Raw genomic sequence first — 24,487 nt, 5'->3', positions numbered from 1 at the left:
TACACACACACTCGCTTCACACACACACTCGCTTCACACACACACACTCGCTTTACACACACACACACTCGGTTCACACACACTCGCTTCACACACACACTCGCTTTACACACACACACTCGCTTCACACACACACACACACTCGCTTCACACACACACACTCGCTTTACACACACACTCGCTTCACACACACACTCGCTTTACACACACACACTCGCTTCACACACACACTCGCTTCACACACACACACTCACTTTACACACACACACACTCGGTTCACACACACTCGCTTCACACACACACTCGCTTTACACACACACACTCGCTTTACACACACACACTCGCTTTACACACATACACACTCGCTTTACACACACACACACTCGCTTTACACACACACACTCGCTTCACACACACACACACACTCGCTTCACACACACACTCGCTTTACACACATACACACTCGCCCTGCCTCTCGCCCTCTCTCTCGTAGCGGAAAACAGAGGCGCGACCCGGGGTGAGAGAGAGCACGGCATGGGGAGAGAGACGAGGAGAGAGACGAGGAGGGGGGGGGGGGGGCTATGGGGGGAAGAGAGAGGGAGAGAAAGGGGGGAGCGCGGGGAGAGAGAGGAAACGTCCCTTTGAGGGAAGCGCCCCCCCCACCACCCCCCACTCCCCCCCCCCACCCCCTAGCCCCTCCCCCCAACCGGGGGGCGCCAAACCCTCACCGCCGCCCATTGATTTTTTCCGCGGACAAATTTTGTAAGATGGGGGGGTGGGGTGGGGGCGATCCCGCTCGTGTCGCCTGCGCGTCCGCGCCGCCTCTGGGCGCAGCGCCGACGGCGCAGAGAGCGGCGAGGAGCCGCGCGCGGCGCTCGTCGAGTTTCCCGTAAAGCGAGACGCGCACTCGGCGCCTCCCGCGTCTCCCGCGTCTCCCGCGTCTCGCGTCTCTATCCGCAAGAACGCGCGCGCGTGCGTGTGTGTGGGTGTGTGCATGTGTGTGCGTGCGTGTGTGTGCGCGTGTGTGTGCGTGCGTGTGTGCATGTGTGCGTGTGCGTGCATGCATGTGTGTGCGTGTGTGTGTGCGTGTGTGTGCGTGTGTGTGCGTGTGTGCGTGTGTGCGTGTGCGTGCGTGAATGTGTGTGTGCATGTGTGTGTGCGTGTGTGCGTGCGTGTGTGTATGTGTGTGCGTGTGTGTGCGTGCGCGTGTGTGTGTGCATGCGTGTGTGCGTGTGTGGGTGCGGGTGTGTGTGCGTGTGTGCGTGCGTGGGTTTGTGCGTGTGTGCATGCTGCGTTACGAACCCGGCCAGTCGAGTTCGATTCCCGCTCACGGTCACCAACACCAGTGGCGAATCTTTGAGTAAATGCTGGGTCTCCCCTAGGTCGACTCAGCCTCAATTGAGTATCTGGTGCGATGTGTAAACATTGCCACGAGGGAGATAAAGGCGGCCGGACGTGGTGCTGGTCACCCTCCCGCTTGTGTACCGTGTTCGTCTTTCATAGGTGCTCGCTAACAGCACTTGCACCAATAGTCTGTCAAGGCTTCATATCGCACACGCGCCTTTGGGTATAAAATCACACTCACGCCAACTCATTTTCTCACACCAACTCACTAACTCGCTCACTAAACACCGTCACAATGCACGCACTTACACACTCACTCACTTGCTAACTCATTCACTAACGCACTCGGCAACTAACTCACTAACGCACTTACGAACTCATCCATTCAGGAACTAACTCACGAAATCACTAACTCGCTAAGTCACTCGCTCACGAACGCACTCACTAACGCACCACAAGACACTGCACCTGGCAACGCGCGGAGAGGTCACTCCCAGTCCCCTCCGACTCCGATCCGAGTCTCCATTGGAGCGACAACCACGTGGTCACGGTCGCCATTGGAGCGACAACCACGTGGTCACGATCGCCATTGGAGCGCCAACCACGTGGTCACGGTCGTCATTGGAACGACAACCACGTGGTCACGGTCGGCTCCATCAGAGCCCAGGCCAGGGTAATGCCACGGTTCCTGCCACACGGTCAATTGGCGCTGATGTTCCCATCCAGAGTAGAGCCACGAATCTGCTTGGCACGACATCCCACGTGAGGCGTTATGGAACGGCTCTACCTGAGAAACTGAGTTATATTTGCCGTGCCAGTCTCCCTTGATCACCATCACTGCTGCTGCCAATCTTCATTTTTTCGTACATCTGATGTGGATGCGATGTCTCCTTCGTATTTGTGGACGGGACACGTTGTATGGTCTGTTCAGGATGACCACAGTCGCACACTACTGGAGAGTTTTTAATTTTACATTTGTGCATCAGGTATCCGCATGTGCCATGGTTAAGTGCAGTGGATGCGATTTAGGGTGAACCTTGAGCTCCTGATGCTGCTGAACACAGCAGATTCCGCCCGAGCCTGAATCCTGCTGCCGATGCTGTTGCTGTCACATCTGGAGTGGAGCTCCCAGCTTCTACTTTACAGTTGTAGCCGATATAACTCCGAGAGAAGCAGCAGTCGGGGTGATTGATGCAGCCTGCACTCGCCGACTTGCTCGAGTCGATCGCTCACTCAGCGGCGGTCAGGCGCCTCCCCGTCACTCTCATAGCGCTACCATCAGCGGTAATGTTCCCATACCAACAACTACCATCAGCGGTAATGTTTCCATACCAACAACTACCATCAGCGGTAATGTTCCCATACCAACAACTACCGTCAGCAGTAATGTCCCCTACCAACAACAACCATCAGCGGTAATGTTCCCCTACCAACAACTACCATCAGCGGTAATGTCCCCTACCAACAACTACCATCAGCGGTAATGTCCCCTACCAACAACTACCATCAGCGGTAATGCCCCCTACCAACAACAACCATCAGCGGTAATGTTCCCCTACCAACAACTACCATCAGCGGTAATGTCCCCTACCAACAACTACCATCAGCGGTAATGTCCCCTACCAACAACTACCATCAGCGGTAATGTCCCCTACCATCAACTACTATCAGCAGTAATGTCCCCTACCAACAACTACCATCAGCGGTAATGTTCCCCTACCAACAACAACCATTAGCGGTAATATCCCCTACCAACAACTACCATCAGCGGTAATGTCCCCTACCAACAACTACCATCAGCGGTAATGTCCCCTACCAACAACAACCATCAGCGGTAATGTTCCCCTACCAACAACTACCATCAGCGGTAATGTCCCCTACCAACAACTACCATCAGCGGTAATGTCCCCTACCAACAACTACCATCAGCGGTAATGTCCCCTACCATCAACTACTATCAGCAGTAATGTCCCCTACCAACAACTACCATCAGCGGTAATGTTCCCCTACCAACAACAACCATTAGCGGTAATATCCCCTACCAACAACTACCATCAGCGGTAATGTCCCCTACCAACAACTACCATCAGCGGTAATGTCCCCTACCAACAACAACCATCAGCGGTAATGTTCCCCTACCAACAACAACCATCAGCAGTAATGTCCCCTACCAACAACTACCATCAGCGGTAATGTCCCCCTACCAACAACTACTATCAGCGGTAATGTCCCCCTACCAACAACTACCATCAGCGGTAATGTCCCCCTACCAACAACTACCATCAGCAGTAATGTCCCCCTACCAACAACTACCATCAGCGGTAATGTCCTCTACCAACAACAACCATCAGCGGTAAAGTTCCCTACCAACAACAACCATCAGCGGTAATGTCCCCCTACCAACAACTACCATCAGCGGTAATGTCCCCTACCAACAACAACCATCAGCGGTAATGTCCCCCTACCAACAACAACCATCAGCGGTAATGTCCTCCTACCAACAACAACCATCAGCGGTAATGTCCTCCTACCAACAACAACCATCAGCGGTAATGTCCTCCTACCAACAACTACCATCAGCGGTAATGTCCCCCTACCAACAACAACCATCAGCGGTAAAGTTCCCTACCAACAACAACCATCAGCGGTAATGTCCCCTACCAACAACAACCATCAGCGGTAATGTCCCCTACCAACAACAACCATCAGCGGTCATATCCCCCTACCAACAACTACCATCAGCGGTAATGTTCCCATACCAACAACTACCATCAGCGGTAATGTTTCCATACCAACAACTACCATCAGCGGTAATGTTCCCATACCAACAACTACCATCAGCGGTAATGTCCCCTACCAACAACAACCATCAGCGGTAATGTTCCCCTACCAACAACTACCATCAGCGGTAATGTCCCCTACCAACAACTACCATCAGCGGTAATGTCCCCCTACCAACAACAACCATCAGCGGTAATGTTCCCCTACCAATAACTACCATCAGCGGTAAAGTTCCCTACCAACAACAACCATCAGCGGTAATGTCCCCCTACCAACAACAACCATCAGCGGTAATGTCCCCTACCAACAACTACCATCAGCGGTAATGTCCCCGTACCAACAACTACCATCAGCGGTAATGTCCCCCTACCAACAACTACCATCAGCGGTAATGTCCCCTACCAACAACAACCATCAGCGGTAAAGTTCCCTACCAACAACAACCATCAGCGGTAATGTCCCCCTACCAACAACAACCATCAACGGTAATGTCCCCTACCAACAACTACCATCAGCGGTAATGTCCCCCTACCAACAACAACCATCAACGGTAATGTCCCCTACCAACAACTACCATCAGCGGTAAAGTTCCCTACCAACAACAACCATCAGCGGTAATGTCCCCCTACCAACAACAACCATCAGCGGTAATGTCCCCCTACCAACAACTACCATCAGCGGTAATGTCCCCTACCAACAACAACCATCAGCGGTAAAGTTCCCTACCAACAACAACCATCAACGGTAATGTCTCCCTACCAACAACTACCATCAGCGGTAATGTCCCCTACCAACAACAACCATCAGCGGTAATGTTCCCCTACCAACAACTACCATCAGCGGTAATGTCCCCCTACCAACAACAACCATCAGCGGTAATGTCCTCCTACCAACAACAACCATCAGCGGTAATGTCCTCCTACCAACAACAACCATCAGCGGTAATGTCCTCCTACCAACAACTACCATCAGCGGTAATGTCCCCCTACCAACAACAACCATCAGCGGTAAAGTTCCCTACCAACAACAACCATCAGCGGTAATGTCCCCCTACCAACAACAACCATCAGCGGTAATGTCCCCTACCAACAACTACCATCAGCGGTAATGTCCCCCTACCAACAACTACCATCAGCGGTAATGTCCCCCTACCAACAACTACCATCAGCGGTAATGTCCCCTACCAACAACAACCATCAGCGGTAAAGTTCCCTACCAACAACAACCATCAGCGGTAATGTCCCCCTACCAACAACAACCATCAACGGTAATGTCCCCTACCAACAACTACCATCAGCGGTAATGTCCCCCTACCAACAACAACCATCAACGGTAATGTCCCCTACCAACAACTACCATCAGCGGTAAAGTTCCCTACCAACAACAACCATCAGCGGTAATGTCCCCCTACCAACAACAACCATCAGCGGTAATGTCCCCCTACCAACAACTACCATCAGCGGTAATGTCCCCTACCAACAACAACCATCAGCGGTAAAGTTCCCTACCAACAACAACCATCAACGGTAATGTCTCCCTACCAACAACTACCATCAGCGGTAATGTCCCCTACCAACAACAACCATCAGCGGTAATGTTCCCCTACCAACAACTACCATCAGCGGTAATGTCCCCTACCAACAACAACCATCAGCGGTAAAGTTCCCTACCAACAACAACCATCAGCGGTAATGTCCCCCTACCAACAACAACCATCAACGGTAATGTCCCCTACCAACAACTACCATCAGCGGTAATGTCCCCCTACCAACAACAACCATCAACGGTAATGTCCCCTACCAACAACTACCATCAGCGGTAAAGTTCCCTACCAACAACAACCATCAGCGGTAATGTCCCCCTACCAACAACAACCATCAGCGGTAATGTCCCCCTACCAACAACTACCATCAGCGGTAATGTCCCCTACCAACAACAACCATCAGCGGTAAAGTTCCCTACCAACAACAACCATCAACGGTAATGTCTCCCTACCAACAACTACCATCAGCGGTAATGTCCCCTACCAACAACAACCATCAGCGGTAATGTTCCCCTACCAACAACTACCATCAGCGGTAATGTCCCCCTACCAACAACAACCATCAGCGGTAATGTCCTCCTACCAACAACAACCATCAGCGGTAATGTCCTCCTACCAACAACAACCATCAGCGGTAATGTCCTCCTACCAACAACTACCATCAGCGGTAATGTCCCCCTACCAACAACAACCATCAGCGGTAAAGTTCCCTACCAACAACAACCATCAGCGGTAATGTCCCCCTACCAACAACAACCATCAGCGGTAATGTCCCCTACCAACAACTACCATCAGCGGTAATGTCCCCCTACCAACAACTACCATCAGCGGTAATGTCCCCCTACCAACAACTACCATCAGCGGTAATGTCCCCTACCAACAACAACCATCAGCGGTAAAGTTCCCTACCAACAACAACCATCAGCGGTAATGTCCCCCTACCAACAACAACCATCAACGGTAATGTCCCCTACCAACAACTACCATCAGCGGTAATGTCCCCCTACCAACAACAACCATCAACGGTAATGTCCCCTACCAACAACTACCATCAGCGGTAAAGTTCCCTACCAACAACAACCATCAGCGGTAATGTCCCCCTACCAACAACAACCATCAGCGGTAATGTCCCCCTACCAACAACTACCATCAGCGGTAATGTCCCCTACCAACAACAACCATCAGCGGTAAAGTTCCCTACCAACAACAACCATCAACGGTAATGTCTCCCTACCAACAACTACCATCAGCGGTAATGTCCCCTACCAACAACAACCATCAGCGGTAATGTTCCCCTACCAACAACTACCATCAGCGGTAATGTCCCCCTACCAACAACAACCATCAGCGGTAATGTCCTCCTACCAACAACAACCATCAGCGGTAATGTCCTCCTACCAACAACAACCATCAGCGGTAATGTCCTCCTACCAACAACTACCATCAGCGGTAATGTCCCCCTACCAACAACAACCATCAGCGGTAAAGTTCCCTACCAACAACAACCATCAGCGGTAATGTCCCCCTACCAACAACAACCATCAGCGGTAATGTCCCCTACCAACAACTACCATCAGCGGTAATGTCCCCCTACCAACAACTACCATCAGCGGTAATGTCCCCCTACCAACAACTACCATCAGCGGTAATGTTCCCATACCAACAACTCGGGAAAGATCCGGTGACGCAAAATATCCCAGGCTTCGATCTTCTGGGCCACAGCCCAAACTAAGCTAAACAGCGCCGGCACACAACTCGTGGCAGCAGCTACTGAGGCCACTCAATGGTCACGATGACGGTGGTGATCCACACGTGGAAAAAAAAAACTCTCCTGTCTGCGTGTGGAGTGTGCGGACACCCAGAACAGAACCATGGAGCAAATAACGGAGACTCGGTGCTCGATTCACAATCACAGTGGAGCAGCCATCATCACGGCATTAATGCTACACTCCTGATGCTACTCTTGGCGCCATCATCTGGCTCATCAACAACCTCCATGTTCAATAATACAGGGAGCTGTTGCTCTCCATCAACATCAGCTGCTCCTCCGAACATCACTCAATGACTCCTCCGCCCGCGTGAAAAACTCGGTCTGTACCCTGCCTGCTGCCAAAACAACCACCACCACGCTGTGTTCAACCCCCACCGCCACCACAACCACGTTGCAGCTCACAGCACGTGCTGTTAGCGAGCACCACCTATGAAGGTTGCGACGGCACACGAGGCGGTGGGTGGCCAGCACCACGCCAGGCCGCCTTTGTCCCCTAGTGGCGATGTATTATTACACACTGCACTCATATTCGGCTGAGTCCACCTAGGGGAGGATCAGGACCGGCTCACGGCCAACACCAAACGTCACTGGTGTTGGCCGTGAGCGGGAACCGAACTCTGGTCGCAGGGTTCGTAGCGCAACGCGCTACCCACTGAACTACCGCTCCTCACACTCACTCGCTGACACACTCACTCGCTGACATACTCACCCGCTGACACACTCGCTGACACACTCACCCGCTGACACACTCACTCGCTGACACACTCGCTGACACACTCACTCGCTGACACACTCAATCGCTGACACACTCACCCACTGACTCACCCGCTGACTCACTCACTGACACACGCACCCGCTGACACACTCACTCGCTGACACACTCACTCGCTGACACACTCACCCGCTGACACACTCAATCGCTGACACACTCACCCACTGACTCACCCGCTGACTCACTCGCTGACACACTCACCCGCTGACACACTCACCCGCTGACACACTCACTCGCTGACACACTCACCCGCTGACACTCGCTGACACACTCACCCGCTGATTCACTCACCTGCTGACACACTCACCCGCTGACATACTTGCTGACACACTCACCCGCTGACACACTCACCCGCTGACACACTCACCCGCTGACATACTTGCTGACACACTCACTCGCTGACACACTCACCCGCTGACACACTCACTCGCTGACACACTCACCCGCTGACACACCCGCTGACACACTCGCTGACACACTCACTCGCTGACACACTCAATCGCTGACACACTCACCCGCTGACAAACTCACCCGCTGACACACTCACTCGCTGACACACTCACCCGCTGACACACTCACTCGCTGACACACTCACCCGCTGACACACTCACTCGCTGACACACTCACCCGCTGACACACCCGCTGACACACTCACCCGCTGACTCACTCACCTGCTGACACACTCACTCGCTGGCACACTCACCCGCTGACACACCCGCTGACACACTCACCCGCTGACTCACTCACCCGCTGACACACTCACTCGCTGACACACTCACCCGCTGACACACCCGCTGACACACTCATTCGCTGACACACTCACCCGCTGACACACCCGCTGACACACTCACCCGCTGACTCACTCACCTGCTGACACACTCACTCGCTGACACACTCACTCGCTGACACACTCACCCGCTGACACACTTGCTGACAAACTCACCAGCTGACACACTCATTCGCTGACACACTCACCCGCTGACACACCCGCTGACACAGTCGCTGACACACTCACTCGCTGACACACTCAATCGCTGACACACTCACCCGCTGACACACTCGCTGACACACTCACCCGCTGACACACTCACTCGCTGACACACTCACTCGCTGACACACTCACTCGGAGTGCGCTTCATTTCGGATCGTGTCGTGCAGACGTGATCACACTCCGAGTCTGCGTGAGCGTGCGGTGTGCACACGTGTTCTAATCGTGTGTACGCAGTGTGATTATGTGTACACATGTTCTAAGTGTATGTACACGTTTAGGTGTGTGTGCACGCGGTTTAAGTATGTGTGTGTACACGTTCAGTGTGTCCGTGTACATGTGTGCGTGCGTGCACACGTTCAGTGTGTACACACGTGAGTGAGTTCGTGTGTGTGCGCACACGCGTGAGTGAGTGTGTATGTGTGCGCACACGTGAGTGTGTGTGTGCGCACACGCGAGTGTGTGTGCCCACACGCGAGTGAGTGTGTGTGTGTGCGCACACGCGTGAGTGTGTGTGCGCACACGCGTGAGTGTGTGTGTGCGCACACGCGTGAGTGAGTGTGTGTGCGCACACGTGAGTGAGTGTGTGTGCGCACACGCGAGTGTGAGTGTGTGTGTGTGCGCACACGAGTGTGTGTGTGTGCGCACACGCGTGAGTGTGTGTGTGTGCGCACACGCGAGTGTGTGTGTGCGCACACGAGTGTGTGTGTGTGTGCGCACACGTGAGTGTGTGTGTGCGCACACGCGAGTGTGTGTGTGTGTGCGCACACGCGAGTGTGTTTGTGTGTGCGCACACGCGAGTGTGTGTGTGCGCACACGAGTGTGTGTGTGTGTGTGCGCACACGTGAGTGTGTGTGTGCGCACACGCGAGTGTGTGTGTGTGTGCGCACACGCTTGAGTGTGGGTGTGTGCGCACACGCGAGTGTGTGTGTTGGTGGAAACCGCTGCTGCCCGCGTGGGAGTCGCTGCGATCCCAGCGCCGCGGACTAAACTTAGCGCGCGGGACGTGGGATCGAGTTCGGGTGAAGGAGGGGGGGGGGGCGTGTGAACTCGCGACGGGGGCTGCGTGGGGCCCCGCGTAGCCCCCCCCCCGCGTTCATGGAGCGAGGCGGCGCTCCACGTGTGCACGTCTCATGTCGAGCGAGAGCGCGCTTCTAACACACTTCGCGCGCAGACGCGGCGAGCTCGAGACGAACCATTAAAGACCGGGCCTCATAATTAAATTCCTTACTTCTTGTTTCTTTGTGGGGGGGGGGGGGGGCTTCTGCACAGAAAAAAGCAACCTTAATTTGTTTAGTCTCTAGAAAGTTGATCAAATATCGGAATAATATAATCTGTTAAAATGTATTAGGCGCGGAATAAAAACAACCCAACCGCCCCCAGCCCCCCCCCATCTCCCACTTTACGTTGCAATTTTTTTACACATTGGATGAGTAGAAACCCAAAGGTCCAACGCGTGAAGCGCCCAGCAACAAACCGCGCTATCGACGTGATCACGGATGAGAGTAAACGCGTGTCGTGCATTGTTGTCGCCGGAGCTCGGGGAAACAAGACGGCGGTGACGAGAGAGGGAATCCAGCCCGGAGCGGCGCGAGGAGAGAGGCAGACAGAGAAGTGAGGCGACATGCAGTGTGGTGAGTGGGTGGGGGAGTGGGTGGGGGAGTGGGTGAGTGAGCAAGTGGGTGAGTGGGGGAGTGTGTTTCTGCGACCTGCAGTGTGGTGAGTGGGTGGGGGAGTGGGTGAGCAAGTGGGTGAGTGGGTGGGTGAGTGTGTTGCTGCGACCTGCAGTATGGTGAGTGGATGAGCAAGTGGGTGAGTGGGTTGCTGTGACCTGCAGTGTGGTCCTTGAACACAGCATGGTGGTTGGAAACGGAGTGGTGGTGGATGAGACTAATCAGTGGGTGTGTGGTCCAGGCCGAGTCTAAAGGGACGTTTTCAGGAGCGTCCTGCCAAATGCTGTGTGACCCACGCCGTGCAGCTCGCGTTCTATACGCGGCGTTTGGCGCGTGATGTCCGACGTTTCGCTCCACGTGCTGAGGAGCTTCTTCAGGAACTCAACGTTACTCAATGACTCGAGCCCAAACAACGCCTCAACATTAACCCCGAGTGAATAATAATAATAATGCAGTGCCCCTTTGTCAATCCACTGCTGGATCTCGGCCTCCCCAAGCCACCGCCACCTTCCATGATGCTGCGATGGTGGTCCAGTACCAAAGCAGTCTCAGCATCTACCACTCAGCACTGAACCACGTGGCCGGTAAACCCATGTTGGACGCCACAATAAACACGGATTAGGGTTCGGTGTGGAGCGGAGGCATAGTGGTTAGCGCACTGTGCCATGAGCCGGCCACGGCGAACATCAGTGGCAAAGTGATATCTGAAGCGGGCCTGGGACCATCCCTTAAAAAAAACCCGCACTGACCAGCGTGGTGAAGTATGGTCAAGCAAATCCAACACTAGAAGTGTGGGAGGCTTTCATCCAGCAGTGGATTAACAATTCGCTGGAAACAAGACCAGATTGTATCAATCATGAAACCGAATTAATTTATCATTAAACCCAAATTGACATGAAACCCGAACCATAACCCCAACATTAACCCTGTCCATATCTCTAACCCTGTCTCGAGCCCTAACCCTGTCCCAACCTCAGCCCCATCCTTGCGGCCCTGCAACCCCAACGCAGCCCTGAGCTGAACGCCACTTAGCCCCGCGGCGGGATTCAGCAAAGCAGCGCGACGGAGGGGAAGGGGTGCGTGCGAAATACGTCCGGGGGGGGGGGGGGGGCATGGAGGTGGTTGGGGGGGGCGAGGTTCTAGACTGGGGGGCGGGGTGGGGGCTGGAACCAGGCTCTCCGCCTCGCCCCACCCCCCCCCTCTTCCCTGCCCCCTAATCCACCGCCGCTCCTCCGGCCCGGCAGCCGCGGGTTCCGCTAATAGGCGCCTAATTGACGCGCCGCGGGAGGGGCGGGAGCTGGCGGGGAGAGTGGTGGGGATGGTGGGGGAGGGCTTGGTGGGGTGGGTGGTGAGCGGTGTGGTGAGGGGTGGGTATGGAAGGTGAGTGGTGGGGGTGAATGGGGGGGGGGTCACCCTCGCGGGGGGTCGCGCCCACACGCGCAATCGTCTGTATCAGAATTGGACGCGGTGCGGCTCCGGCCTCCGAGGCGCCTGACGCCGGCGCGGTGACTATTTACACGCGGGGTCAACACGGAGAGCCGGACAGAGATTACACCCCCAACACCCCCCGCCCCACCACCATAGCCTTAACTGCTGATGAGGGTGTTGCTCGTGCTGAACCAATGTCGGTGAGAAGGGCTGATGCCGGGATGCGCGCGATCACACGACTCGCGTTGTTGACGCGGAGAGGCGGGTTCGTGAAGGAGACGTCGCTTAGTCATTTGGTTATAGCCCCCAACAAAGACAAAGATGCCCCGTTTGCCCATATAGATTGTTGGCGCAAGTGTTGTCAGCGAGTACCCATTAAGTTCGCATCGGCACACGCCACCAGCGAGTGGCGTGATCAGGAATCACGCCCGGCTGCATTTGCCTCTCCGGTGCTGATGTGTACGCAACAGGCACTAATTAAAGGCCGAGTAGACCTAGGCGAGGCACCAAACCGGTTGGGATATTCGCCAATGATTGTTTGGTAACCATGAGCGAGAATCTAACTCGGGTCGCTAAGCACTGCGCCACCGCTCCCCACACTCGCGCACAACCGCACACACCTGTGCGTTGTACACGCAGGCGGCGTAGGCGCTGTGCTTGTAATGTGTGTACACGTGTCATCACGAGGTTTGCAACATGTGATCACGTGGTTACGATGCGTGTACAAGCTGACACTTGGACACCCGCGCAAACCCCATCTAAATATTCCAATATATTAAAATATATACATTTAATTCACATCTGATTTGAAGCTTTCGTGACTGCAGCAATCCATACTCTTTGGTTATTCCGGTAAAGTCACGTAGGTAGAAAAATTATAGATCACGACGTCGTGAGCTATTATTTAATTCATGTGTTTATAAAAATTATTGTATTCAACAAGGTGCTGCTGAACAAAATCTACTCCCACAAGGCCATGTGGGCTACTGGGATGGGTAAAACAAATATGCTTTTATTTTAGATGTGCAGAGACATGTATGTGTGTGTCGGATGGGATATACTCCGCTCATCTATATCGCAATGTAGATTATTTAGCGTAATTATTATACCCCTTATTCTCCCTGCAGCGATGCCAGAATGTTGTGTATCTTAACACACGTACGCATTCGCGAGCGGTGGCGCAGTGGTTAGCGCACTCGTCTATACGAACCCGGCAACTACGGTTCCATATCCCGGCCACGGTTATTATCAGTGGCGAGTGATATGTGAACGGTCCTAAGCCTTCATTACAGTAATTCGCACTGACCGGTATTGTGAAGTATCGTTAAACGACCAACATGGTGATAGACAATGATTAACATTCACTTAGACTCAACACGGATGTATATTCAACACAACGGAAGCATATTTGTCACCAATTAGGCATTTACGCCACAACGGCGCCGGTGCTAGTGTTAGAGGTTGGACGAGGAGTGAATATGCACACACATGCACATACACAGGCAAAGACCCCCCGTCTAGGCATTCAGACTGCGAGGGTAAGTGCTGTTATTGAGCAGCTATCAAGGTCTCCACCGCGTAACGCAGGACGCGGTAACGCGCTCGACCGCCAGTGCTAATGTTCACACACCCGCGTCAGCTCATCGTTTAAGGCTGAGTGGACCTACACGAAGTGTGACAGAAACGATTGAGACGTTAATCGAGACTGATTCTCGCTGTGACCCGGAATTGAACTCAGGAAGCCGGCTTCGTCGCGCACTTTGTAAACCACTGCACTACCGTCTCCCTGCGCCAACAAACGCACCCGCACACATCGACACAAATAAACAAACGTAACGGCTGCCGACAGGCGCGTGTGCCAGGCTAGGTGCCCTTTAATAGACACTCTACGCACGCGTGTTTGCCCGGGGCTCGTAGAGACGCGCACGGCTACAATTTGTCAGATTTTCGGTAAAATCGCCGCGATGCCTCCGTCGCCTCCCGCAGCGGCGCGCACCCCCGCGACCCCCACGACCCCCGCGACCCCCACGACGGGGGTCTCGAGGTCTCTTCCCGCTACCCCAGCGGCAGACCCCCATGAGAGACGCCCCCCACCCCGCTCGGCCAAACGCCCACAATCATCCGCACGTTCGCCCTGCGCACCGCGCCCTGCATCCAGCGCCCTGCACCCAGCTCCTCGCACCCAGCGCTCTGCGCCCTGCACCCAGCGCCCCGCACCCAGCGCCTTGCACCCAGCTCCTCGCACCCAGCACCCTGCACCCAGCGCCCTGCACCCAGCTCCTCGCACCCAGCGCCCTGCACCCAGCGCCTTGCACCCAGCACCCTGCACCCAGCTCCTCGCACCCAGCGCTCTGCGCCCAGCGCCCTGCACCCAGCGCCTTGCACCCAGCTCCTCGCACCCAGCACCCTGCACCCAGCGCCCTGCACCCAGCTCCTCGCACCCAGCGCCTTGCACCCAGCTCCTCGCACCCAGCACCCTGCACCCAGCGCCCTGCACCCAGCTCCTCGCACCCAGCGCCCTGCACCCAGCGCCTTGCACCCAGCGCCTTGCACCCAGCACCCTGCACCCAGCTCCTCGCACCCAGCACGCTGCACCCAGCTCCTTGCACCCAGCGCCTTGCACCCAGCTCCTCGCACCCAGCGCCCCGCACCCAGCTCCTCGCACCCAGCGCCCTGCACCCAGCGCCCTGCACCCAGCGCCCCGCACCCAGCTCCTCGCACCTAGCGCCCTGCACCCAGCGCCATGCACCCAGCGCCCTGCACCCTGCACCCAGCGCCCTGCACCCAGCGCCCTGCACCCGGCTGATTGCTCCGGGCGGGCGGGCGGGGCGCCGCGTATCGCCGCGCCGCTATCTGCGCGGCCGCGCCGTGTAATCCGCGCGGATTGTCTCTGTGTGCGCAGCAAACTTCGCGTTTGTTCTGCGCCTCACACTTGAGATAAGAAGTCGGAGTAGAGGCCGCGGCGCGGGGGTCTGAATGGCTGAGCCGGGAGGCGCCGCCTTAATCTGCTTTCAAATGCGAACCCCCCTCCCCTCAGCCTCCCCCTCCCCTATCTCGATCCCTTTGTGCGCCGAGTCCTGTACTTGGTGGTGAGAGTATTTACGGCCACTAAAACGAGCCTCGACATCGGTCACCTCCTCCTGCTCCTCAATATTCCGGAGGTCGGTGCAGCGGATCGCCGGGTCCCCGGTTCCCGCATCCCCCCCCCGCCCGCTCCCCAACCCCACACCGCCACACATGTCCACTCACAATCGTGTTCACTCACAATCGTGTTTACTCACAATCGTGTTTACTCACAATTAGGGAGGGAGGCGCCGCGAGCGGCACTCGAGCCACTCGCCCCACCCCGCCGGTCCCCGCCGGCCTCCTCCTTATCTCCTCGTGCCCCCCCCTCCTCCTCCCCCCCGCAGCGTCCCCGTCCCCTCCTCGGTGGAGGAGGTCGTGGCGCTCCTCTCCTGCGGAGCGCGGCGCGCGGCGCGGCCCGGCGCCACAACTCACCGCGCCGCGCTCACCTGCCGAAGGCTGGGGGGGGGGGGGAAGAGCTGTTAATCCCTCTCCCCTCCCTCTCCCCTCCCTCCCGCCGCCGCTCGACTCCCAGACGCCGCGTCGCCGCCGCGGGTCGCGTCCACTCGTCCCCGCTCCGCCTCGGTCCGGTCACGCAGCGCTAATGACGACGTCACGTTCATTATTTTTCCGAACCCCTTTTTTGTTGTTAAATTAAGCGGCCAGATTAAGGGCATTGTGAGCGCCGCGGCGCCGTGGATTACGCGGCGAGCGTCGCGGGCAGCGTCCTCCACCCTCTCCTCCGCGGCGACAACATCTCTGGGGCACACAAAGCACCCTCGTTGCCTCTCCCACGCTGCCGCCGCCGCCTCACGGCCACTTGCAGCGCGGCGGGCACTGCGCGAGACGCGAGGCCCCGAGAGCGAAGTGACATGGATTCTCGTCCCGCAGCTGCCGCCGCTGCTGCGTTTTGACCGAGTCCGCCAACTTTGAATGTCGAGGTTGGATTCCCGTTGGCCAAATTAGCGAAACACCCCTCCCCGCTACTCCGGACCTCGCGGGATTCGAGGAGAGGACCCCCCCCCCCCATTATCCCCGAGCGTGCGGGGGCCCGGGGCCCCGGGGCCGCGACGCGGGGCTGAGTGGCCCCCGCCATTGTCCGGGCAGCAGCCGCGCTGGCGCCGTGCGGGCGAGTGGTCTGTCGGAGCGGCTAATCACTTTACCCGCCGCGGCCTCTCCCACACCGCCCCCACCGCCATCCCCCTGCGAGCCCCCGCCCCTCATCCCTCATCCTCCCCCCTCTCTCTCGCTCTCTCGTCCCCTCCCCACCCTCGTTCATCCTACTGTGGTCCCGGCCGCCCATCCGTAACCCTGTTAGCACGGCCGGCACCCTCATCCTCCTCCTCCTCCTGCTGCAGCCCTAATCCCCGCGCCGCGCTTCTTTCAGCGCCGCGCCGAAGGAGACACGGGAGGGAGGGGGGGTGACCCCACGCTCGGACAGCGCAGTGGCCCATGAACCCCGCGGGGGGAAGGGATGGGGGTGGGGGCGATGACCTCTCCTCTTCGCCGGGGCGCGGCGCTGCTTATTAAAGGGCGCTAATAACGACGCGAGGCGCTGGACAGGGAGCGCGGGGGGCGGGGGAGCGACGGCGCCGTGATGAACACGCACGGAGGAGCGCGGAGCGCGACGCCGCGCCATGTAAACACGAGCGCGTACCGCGCGTCTCGCCGTGGCACGAACCCGGCGTCAAATCCATCGCGATGACGGTGGGGTGGGGGGAGTAGGGGGGGGAGTTGTGTGGGGAGGAGTAGGGGAGGGGCAGGGGGAGGAGGGGGGGGGGGAGCGTCCTGGGAGCGCGGCGGGATGAGAGGCAGCGGCGCCCCGCGCGTCCTGGGCGCCGCGACACCAACACGGCCCCGAGCACGCGCGGGGGGGGGGGCGGCCGCGATGAAGGCGCCGCCGAGGGGGCCGAGGGGGGGGGGGCGCCGGAACGGGGAGAAAGGGGGCCCTGTGGGGGGTTGGTGGGGGGTCGGGGACAGCGCAGGTGGGCAGTGGGTAGGGACGATGGGCGGGGGAGGGGGATAGGTCACCTGCACGGAGTGGGAGGCGGTAGGTGGTGGGGGTGGGGGGGCGCTATTGGCTGCGAAGCGCCTCGTCCTCGTCGCGGGGGCCGTGCGGGAGCCGCGGGACACCCGCGGCTCCCCTCCCCCTCCCTCACTTCCCCCTCCCTCCCCCCTCCCTCTCTCCTCCCCCTCGTCGAGTTTTTTTTGTTTCTCGCGCTGGGGAAGTCGCGGCGACACCTCGGCCGGCCGCGCGGTGACGCAACGCGCGCGGCGCCGCCGCGTCAAGGCACCACGCCCCGCGCCGCTCGCCATTGGCCCGGGACGCGTCAACGAGCCAATCAGCGCCACTCAATCAGCGAGCGCACAAAGACGAGGGGGGAGCGGGGGGCGACGCGCGGCGCCGCGACTTCGCGCAGCGGCAGAGATCGGCGCTGCGCTCGTGGCCGGACGCAGCAGCAGCAGCAGCTCGCAGCGCCGTCCCCTGCCCGCAGCCCCTCCGCGGAGTCCTCCTCCCTCCCTCCCAAGCGACCGCGCCAAGCCCGGGTGGGCGCGCTTCCATCTCTTCTCGCCACCGCCGCCGATCCTCCTCCTCCTCGTCCTCCTCCTCCTCGTCCTGCATCTCCTCCTCCGCCGCTCCTCCCGTCAGCAGCTGCGACCCCCCGCACGACTTTACCGAGCGAGCGACCCCGCCGCGGACGAGGGCGCGCGCGGCCTCCTTCTCGTGCGTCCCGATGCGAGAGCCGGCCCTAGCTGCGAGCGGAATGGCCTACCACCCCTTCTTCCCCGGCCGGCCGAGCGACCTCCCCATGAGCGCCCTGCTCGCCGCGCAGCCCCCGTTCTTCCCCGCGCTCGCGCTGCCGCCGGGACTCTCCGGCTCCCTCGGGAAGGGGATGCCCGGCGACCCCGGCCTCTCGGTGTCCGCGCTGAGTCACCAGGCCGCGCACCTGCGCCACCTCAAGGGGCTGGAGGCGGAGGAGGCCGTGGAAGATGACCCCAAAGTGACGCTCGAAGCCAAAGATCTGTGGGACCAGTTCCACAAGTTCGGCACGGAGATGGTCATCACCAAGTCCGGCAGGTGAGCGCCGAGACACGGGGTGCGAGAGGGGGGGTCCCAGCGGGAGGGGATTCCGGGGTCCCTCCCCAGCGGGAGGGATGCGGGGCCCGGGGTCCCGCGACCGAGTTCGAGAGACCCCGCGAGGCCCCCACGCCTCCTCCTCCTCGTCGTGTGCGCACCTTCGCTGACTCCGACATAGCGGACTCGGACAGAGCGTGTACGCAAGTGTACGCACGTCGCTGTAACGGGCGTACACTATTGCAATGTGTACACACTGTGTGTGTACACACACACAGTGTGTACACGCAGTGTGCACACGCCATGCATCGCGTACGACGACGCGTATACGCATCACCGTTGCATCACGTACACGTTGTCACAGCGTGTGCGCAATCGCACGCGCGTACACCGCGGCGGGGTGCAGGCGTCGTCCACCGCAGTGTACACAGGCAGAGTCCCCGTCGCGGCGTGCACGGACAGACGTGCGGGCACCATCACGAGGTGGCGTGCGACCCGCGCAGTGCAAACTCCGCGGGGCCCCAGGAGCTGTGCGGGACGTGGGGCCCAGCACGGACCTCAAGACCAGCGCATTTATTTTGCTCCGAGCGAGAGTCGCCGTCGCGCGCGCGGGAGGCTCCTTCCCGTCTCTCGCGGCCCTTCCACGCGGAGCCGCCGCGCCTCGGGCGCAGAAACGGCGGCGGTGACAGCACCGCCGAGCCGGCTACGTCGCGCGCCTCTGCCGCGGTCTCCTCGCGGTGTCGTCTCGCAGTCTCTCCCCGCGGTGTCTCCGGCGCATTCCGGAGCGAGGAGGGTCGTTCGGCGTTCGAGTGAGAAAATCTCGAGAGCGACTCTCCTCTCTCCTCCCCTCGTCCCCCCCCCCTCTCCTTCCCTCGCCTCTCCGCACATTTCCTCTCCTCCCGCGCCGCACAGCTCAGAGCGACCACTGGGGCCGATGTTGCAAACCGAGACTCGACCGGCTGAGATCGCGGCTCGCAGGCAGCACAGGGGTCGACAATCGGGATCGCACGGGGGTGGATTTGAGCGAGAGTGGTTTCGTTTGTAGCTTACACGAGGAGAGAGAACGAGGGGGGGGGGTCTCACAACCCCGAGCGAGACGCGGCCTCGCGAAGCGCCCCCATGACGCAGGCCTGGCCGGCTTCTCCGAGTTCGCTCTCCCACAACAGTTCGCACTCTGCCCGCCTCCGCCGCGCGTCGCTCGCGTGCGAATCGTGCAGTTGGGGGGGGGGCTTGAGAGAGAACTCGCGGGGAGAGGACGCGACGGAGACGCCAGGAAGTCGGCCGATGGTCTTCGCGGGTGTTTGTCGGCCGGGCGCGGTGCCGGCCACCCCCTCGTGTGCCGTCCCGACTCTCGTCGGCGCTCGCGAACAGCACTTGCCCCCACAGGCTACACGGCAGATATGTCTGTGTGTGTATGTATATATGTACAACTCGGTGCGCGATGCACGCGTGCACGCGCACATGCTTGCCCGAAAAACAAATGCGGATCTCGTTAAGATTAATTAGAACATTTGCACGTCGATGTTTTGTGGACAGCGAAACATCGCGTCGCGTTTGCCGAAATGTCGGAAGGACTCGTGGGTCGAGCGACAGCCGCGCGGACCCCCGACACAAAGACAAAGATCCCCCGTGTAGCCTTCACAGACTGTTGGGGCAGGTGCTGTTAGCGAGCACCTACGAAGGCCACATCGGCACGCGAGGGGGTGAGTGGCCAGCACCACGACCGGCCGCCTTTGTCTCCCTATTGACGATGTTTATATATCGCACCAGGCACTCATTGTAGACATATACATAGACACGCGTGAACTCTGCTCATCCTACACACACGAACGCACGATTGTGCTCGTGTCAATCGTTGGTGTTTTCGCTGCTGATAGTTTGTGTGTACACACGCATTCTGTGTACACCGCGTGTGTGTGTGTCTACACACACACACGCGGTGTGTGTACACACACACACGTGGTTGTCTGTCTCTGCGTGGGGCTGGCTTGAGTGTTTGATAGTCCACGACGTTTGCACACGCGTGTACGCACGAACGCGCAGTCGTGTGTGTGTATATGTGCGTAGAGCGTGTATAGACATTGGCTATATGTGTATATTCACTCTTATGTACACGCATTCGTGCGTACGTACTCATAAGACCTCACGTGCACATTTATAATTCAACCAGCAACTGAACACGGAGAAGGTAGCTGGATATCTTCACACACACATACGTATTCATGTGTGCGCTTGTATATATATTTGTATTTGTACTCATTTTATCGTACAAACTTTTCATTGCGCACATGTTTGCATCTTAATAATCACGCACACGTCCGACAATATAAATCGAACCCGTGTACTCATCAGCCCGTGTACGCTGCATCCCGTGTACTCGTCATCCCGTGTACTCGCCAGCCCGTGTACTCGTCATCCCGTGTACTCTGCATCCCGTGTACTCGCCAGCCCGTGTACTCTGCATCCCGTGTACTCGCCAGCCGGTGTACTCTGCATCCCGTGTACTCTGCATCCCGTGTACTCGTCATCTCGTGTATTGGTGTCGGCGCGACTCTTGATCAACGAGGCCACGGTAACCGCGCGGGTTTTCTGTGCGCGGCTCCGCGCGAGCAGCAATAATAGCACGCGACACCGGCGATGTCTCATTTGATTATGGGACATCAGCTGTGTCTGATTATGAAAGGGCATAGCTGCGTCTGATTGCGACTCGTGTGTCTGATGATTCGTGTTTATTTAAAGGGCACACGGCTGTGCCTGGTTATTCGGGGGCGCCGTCTGCGTCTCGCTGTTGCAGCAGCAGACGACACCGTCTTGTCATCGCCGACTCGCCGTCTCCCCCCCCCCCCCCCCCGCAGGAGAATGTTCCCGCCCTTCAAGGTGCGAGTGTCGGGTCTGGACAAGAAGGCCAAGTACATCCTGCTCATGGACATCGTGGCGGCCGACGATTGCCGCTACAAGTTCCACAACTCTCGCTGGATGGTGGCGGGCAAGGCCGACCCCGAGATGCCCAAGCGCATGTACATCCACCCCGACAGCCCGGCCACGGGCGAACAGTGGATGTCCAAGGTGGTCTCGTTCCACAAGCTGAAGCTCACCAACAACATCTCGGACAAGCACGGCTTCGTGAGTACACCACCACCACCACCCGCCCCCCGTCGCGCGCACATGGGCCACTTAGGGTGTTCAGGTGGCTGTGGAAAACAGGCACCTTTAGTCTATGTATACTTACAGACATGTTATGTAAGTACGTGGTTTATGTTGACTTGTACTGCCTTACAAGGGAACGTCTATGCGTTATAAATAAGGTACATAGTCCGAAACGTCATCTATATATGTTATTGACACTTGATATTATTAGTATGATAGTTAAAGTGTTTAGATGTTTTAAATATATATTTGTTTTGATTGTGCACCAAAGCCAACGCAGCAGCTGCAAGAGATCATCAGTCTCACACAAACGCACCGTGAGCACAGAGACTTTAGTCCGGACACAACGCAGCACTTCGACGCTTAGCACAGAAGGCGCCGTGAGCCTCGACCACGCACAGACGCGCGCATCTTCACACGCGAATCTTCGCACGCGAATCTTCACACGCGAATCTTCACACCGACATCTTTGACACAGACACGACGGCCAGGGCGCACTGCGCCAGACCCTGCCTCGTGTCTGCAGGGTCCACAGACGTCCCTGGAGACACGATGCACAGACACGATGGGTAGTCGATAACTTCACAAACAAACTGCGTGTCTAACTGGACACGAGCTAACGGCAGCTACCTACAGGCTGTCGGACGCAGCCGACAACAAGCCTGACAGCCGCACACTGTAACACGGCTACACTGACACATGGGACCCGTCACGCAAACTTGACAACTACCTACACCCGTCACACAGCCTGGCAGCGACACATTTCACACACACTTGACAGCTACACCCGTAGCACAGACTGTACACACATACAGACAAAGATCCCCCATATAACGTTTGTATTCGCTAACAGCAAGGGCAAGTGCTTTTAGCGAGCACCTATGAAGGCCGCACCATTCCCCACGTCTCCACCATCCGCTCAAGTCTCATGATTCATGTGCTACACGTGTTTACCATATATATGTTACATGACCCACGTATGTTGTATGCATATATAGATGCTAGTGAACGTTGTTCTTGTTGCGATAGCCAAGCGCTCAGGTGTAGCCCCGCCAGGTAAGCCACGTGATGATGGTCGTTCCGATAGGCCGAGTGTGTGGGTGCGGAGTCTGGGGCGGCAAGGGGGGGGAGTGTACAACACGCGTGCGTGTGTGTGTGTGTCCGTGTGTACACGAGTGTGTGTGTCCGTGTGTACACGAGTGTGTGTACAACACGTGTGTGTTCGTGTGTACACGCGTGTGTGTGTTCGTGTGTACACGCGTGTATGTGTGTGTGTACAACACCTGCGTGTGTGTTTGTGTATAACACGCGTGTGTGTGTGTACACTAATGTAGAAAGACAAACATCTCCCTATATCCTTCAACAGAATGTCGGGACAAGTGCTGTTACCGAGTAGCACCCATGAAGGCCGGGGCCGGCATACGCGTGTGTGCGTGTATGTATAACACGTGTGTGTGTGTATAACACGCGTGGTGGGCGGATTGGCCAGCACCACCACCACCCGCTCGTATTTGTCTCCCTAGTGGCGATGTTTACATATCGCGCCAGATGCTCGTTTTAGGCTGAGTCAACCTAGGGGAGGCCCCAGGACTGGTTCCGATGAATCGTCACTGATATTGGTGGACGTGAACGGGAATCGAATTCGGGTCTCTCTCTGCTGAGTTCATAGCGAAGCCACACACACACTCGTGTACACACGGACACACACTCATGTACACACGGACACACTCGTGTACACACGGACACACACTCGTGTACACACGGACACACACTCGTGTACACGCGGACACACATACACACACGCGATCCTTTGCACGCGCGCGTGTGTGCATGTGTGCACGACCGCGTGTACACACACGCACAGAGCTGCAAGTGTGCACAGACAACGTGCACGCGCTGGAGTGTAATAAATAAATGACGGTGCAAATGCATTCACGTATGAATTAAATAGTGATCACATGGAGGCATTCGTGTGTGTTATATACGTGTGTGTGTGTGATACACGTGTGTGTGTGTTACACACACGTGTGTGTGTGATACACGTGTGTGTATGTGTTATACATGTGTGTGTTATACATGTGTGTGTGATACACGTTTGTGTGTTGTAGTGAAGTGTTCGTTAGCGCGATTCCCGCTCGCGGTCACTGTCGGTGACGAATATCTGAACCGGTTCTGGGAAAATGTCTCCACTAGGTCGACTCAGAGTTAAATGGGTACCTGGCGTGGTGTGTAAACATCACCGGGGAGACAAAGGTGGCCGGGGCTTGTGTTGTCCACACACCCCCTTGTGTATGCCCCGTATATGCCGTGCCAGGTCTGTGCGCTCGCTAACAGCACTTGCCCCAGTAGTCCGTAGAAGGCTATATGGGGGACCTGTGTATATATGCACGTGTGTCAACTCGGCCTCAAACGAGTACCTGGTGCGGAGCGTAAACATCAGCACTGGGGAGACAAAGGCGGCCGGGCGAGGGGTTGGCCACACAACCTCCTCCCTCTGTGCGCGATGCCGCATTTTGATCGGGACTCGCTATCAGCACTTGCCCGCAACTGCCTGTAAGGCTACAGGGGTACCTCTGTCTTTGTGCGTGCCAGTCGACTCCGACTGCGTGGTTATTTATTGTTGTGTGAGTGTACGCGCCACGGTGTTTGTTTTTTGTGCGCCTGTATGGACGAATGTGCGTGCATTCACACCCAGAAACGTGTGCCATTATCTGTGGACGTGCGTGTTTACGATTGTGTGTCTTTGTGTGTTGTGTGAGCGTGTGTATGTTATTTAGTGCTCGTATTTGCTGTACTGTATATATGTGTGTGTGCATGCATTTGATCAAATGCACGTGTATATCATATGCTGTGTACGCGTGTGTGTGATGTGTGTGCGTGTGCCGTTGTGTATATTTGTGT

At 57.3% G+C, this 24,487-nt stretch overlaps 1 protein-coding gene across 2 annotated transcripts in view; it reads left to right on the top strand.

Annotated features, from left to right (window-relative positions):
* Positions 1–17,686: 17,686 nt before the first annotated feature.
* Positions 17,687–24,487, top strand: part of LOC133348247 (T-box transcription factor TBX2-like) — a 31,602-nt gene continuing 24,801 nt past the window's right edge. Inside the window, exons 1-2 of one of the 2 annotated variants that reach the window (XM_061560962.1) lie at positions 17,687–18,442; positions 21,295–21,562. In XM_061560962.1, the coding sequence (XP_061416946.1) occupies positions 18,099–18,442; positions 21,295–21,562 (612 nt within the window). In that variant the 5' untranslated portion in view covers positions 17,687–18,098. The remainder of the gene's footprint in view (positions 18,443–21,294; positions 21,563–24,487) is intronic. The other variant, XM_061560961.1, reaches the window with a different exon arrangement.

Source organism: Lethenteron reissneri, chromosome 27 (genome assembly GCF_015708825.2).
Source record: "Lethenteron reissneri isolate LAM-NWPU_2019-01 chromosome 27, ASM1570882v1, whole genome shotgun sequence".
Lineage (NCBI taxonomy): Eukaryota > Metazoa > Chordata > Hyperoartia > Petromyzontiformes > Petromyzontidae > Lethenteron > Lethenteron reissneri.
Note: the sequence above shows the minus strand (reverse complement) of the source record. Positions and strands in the feature narration are given on the sequence as shown.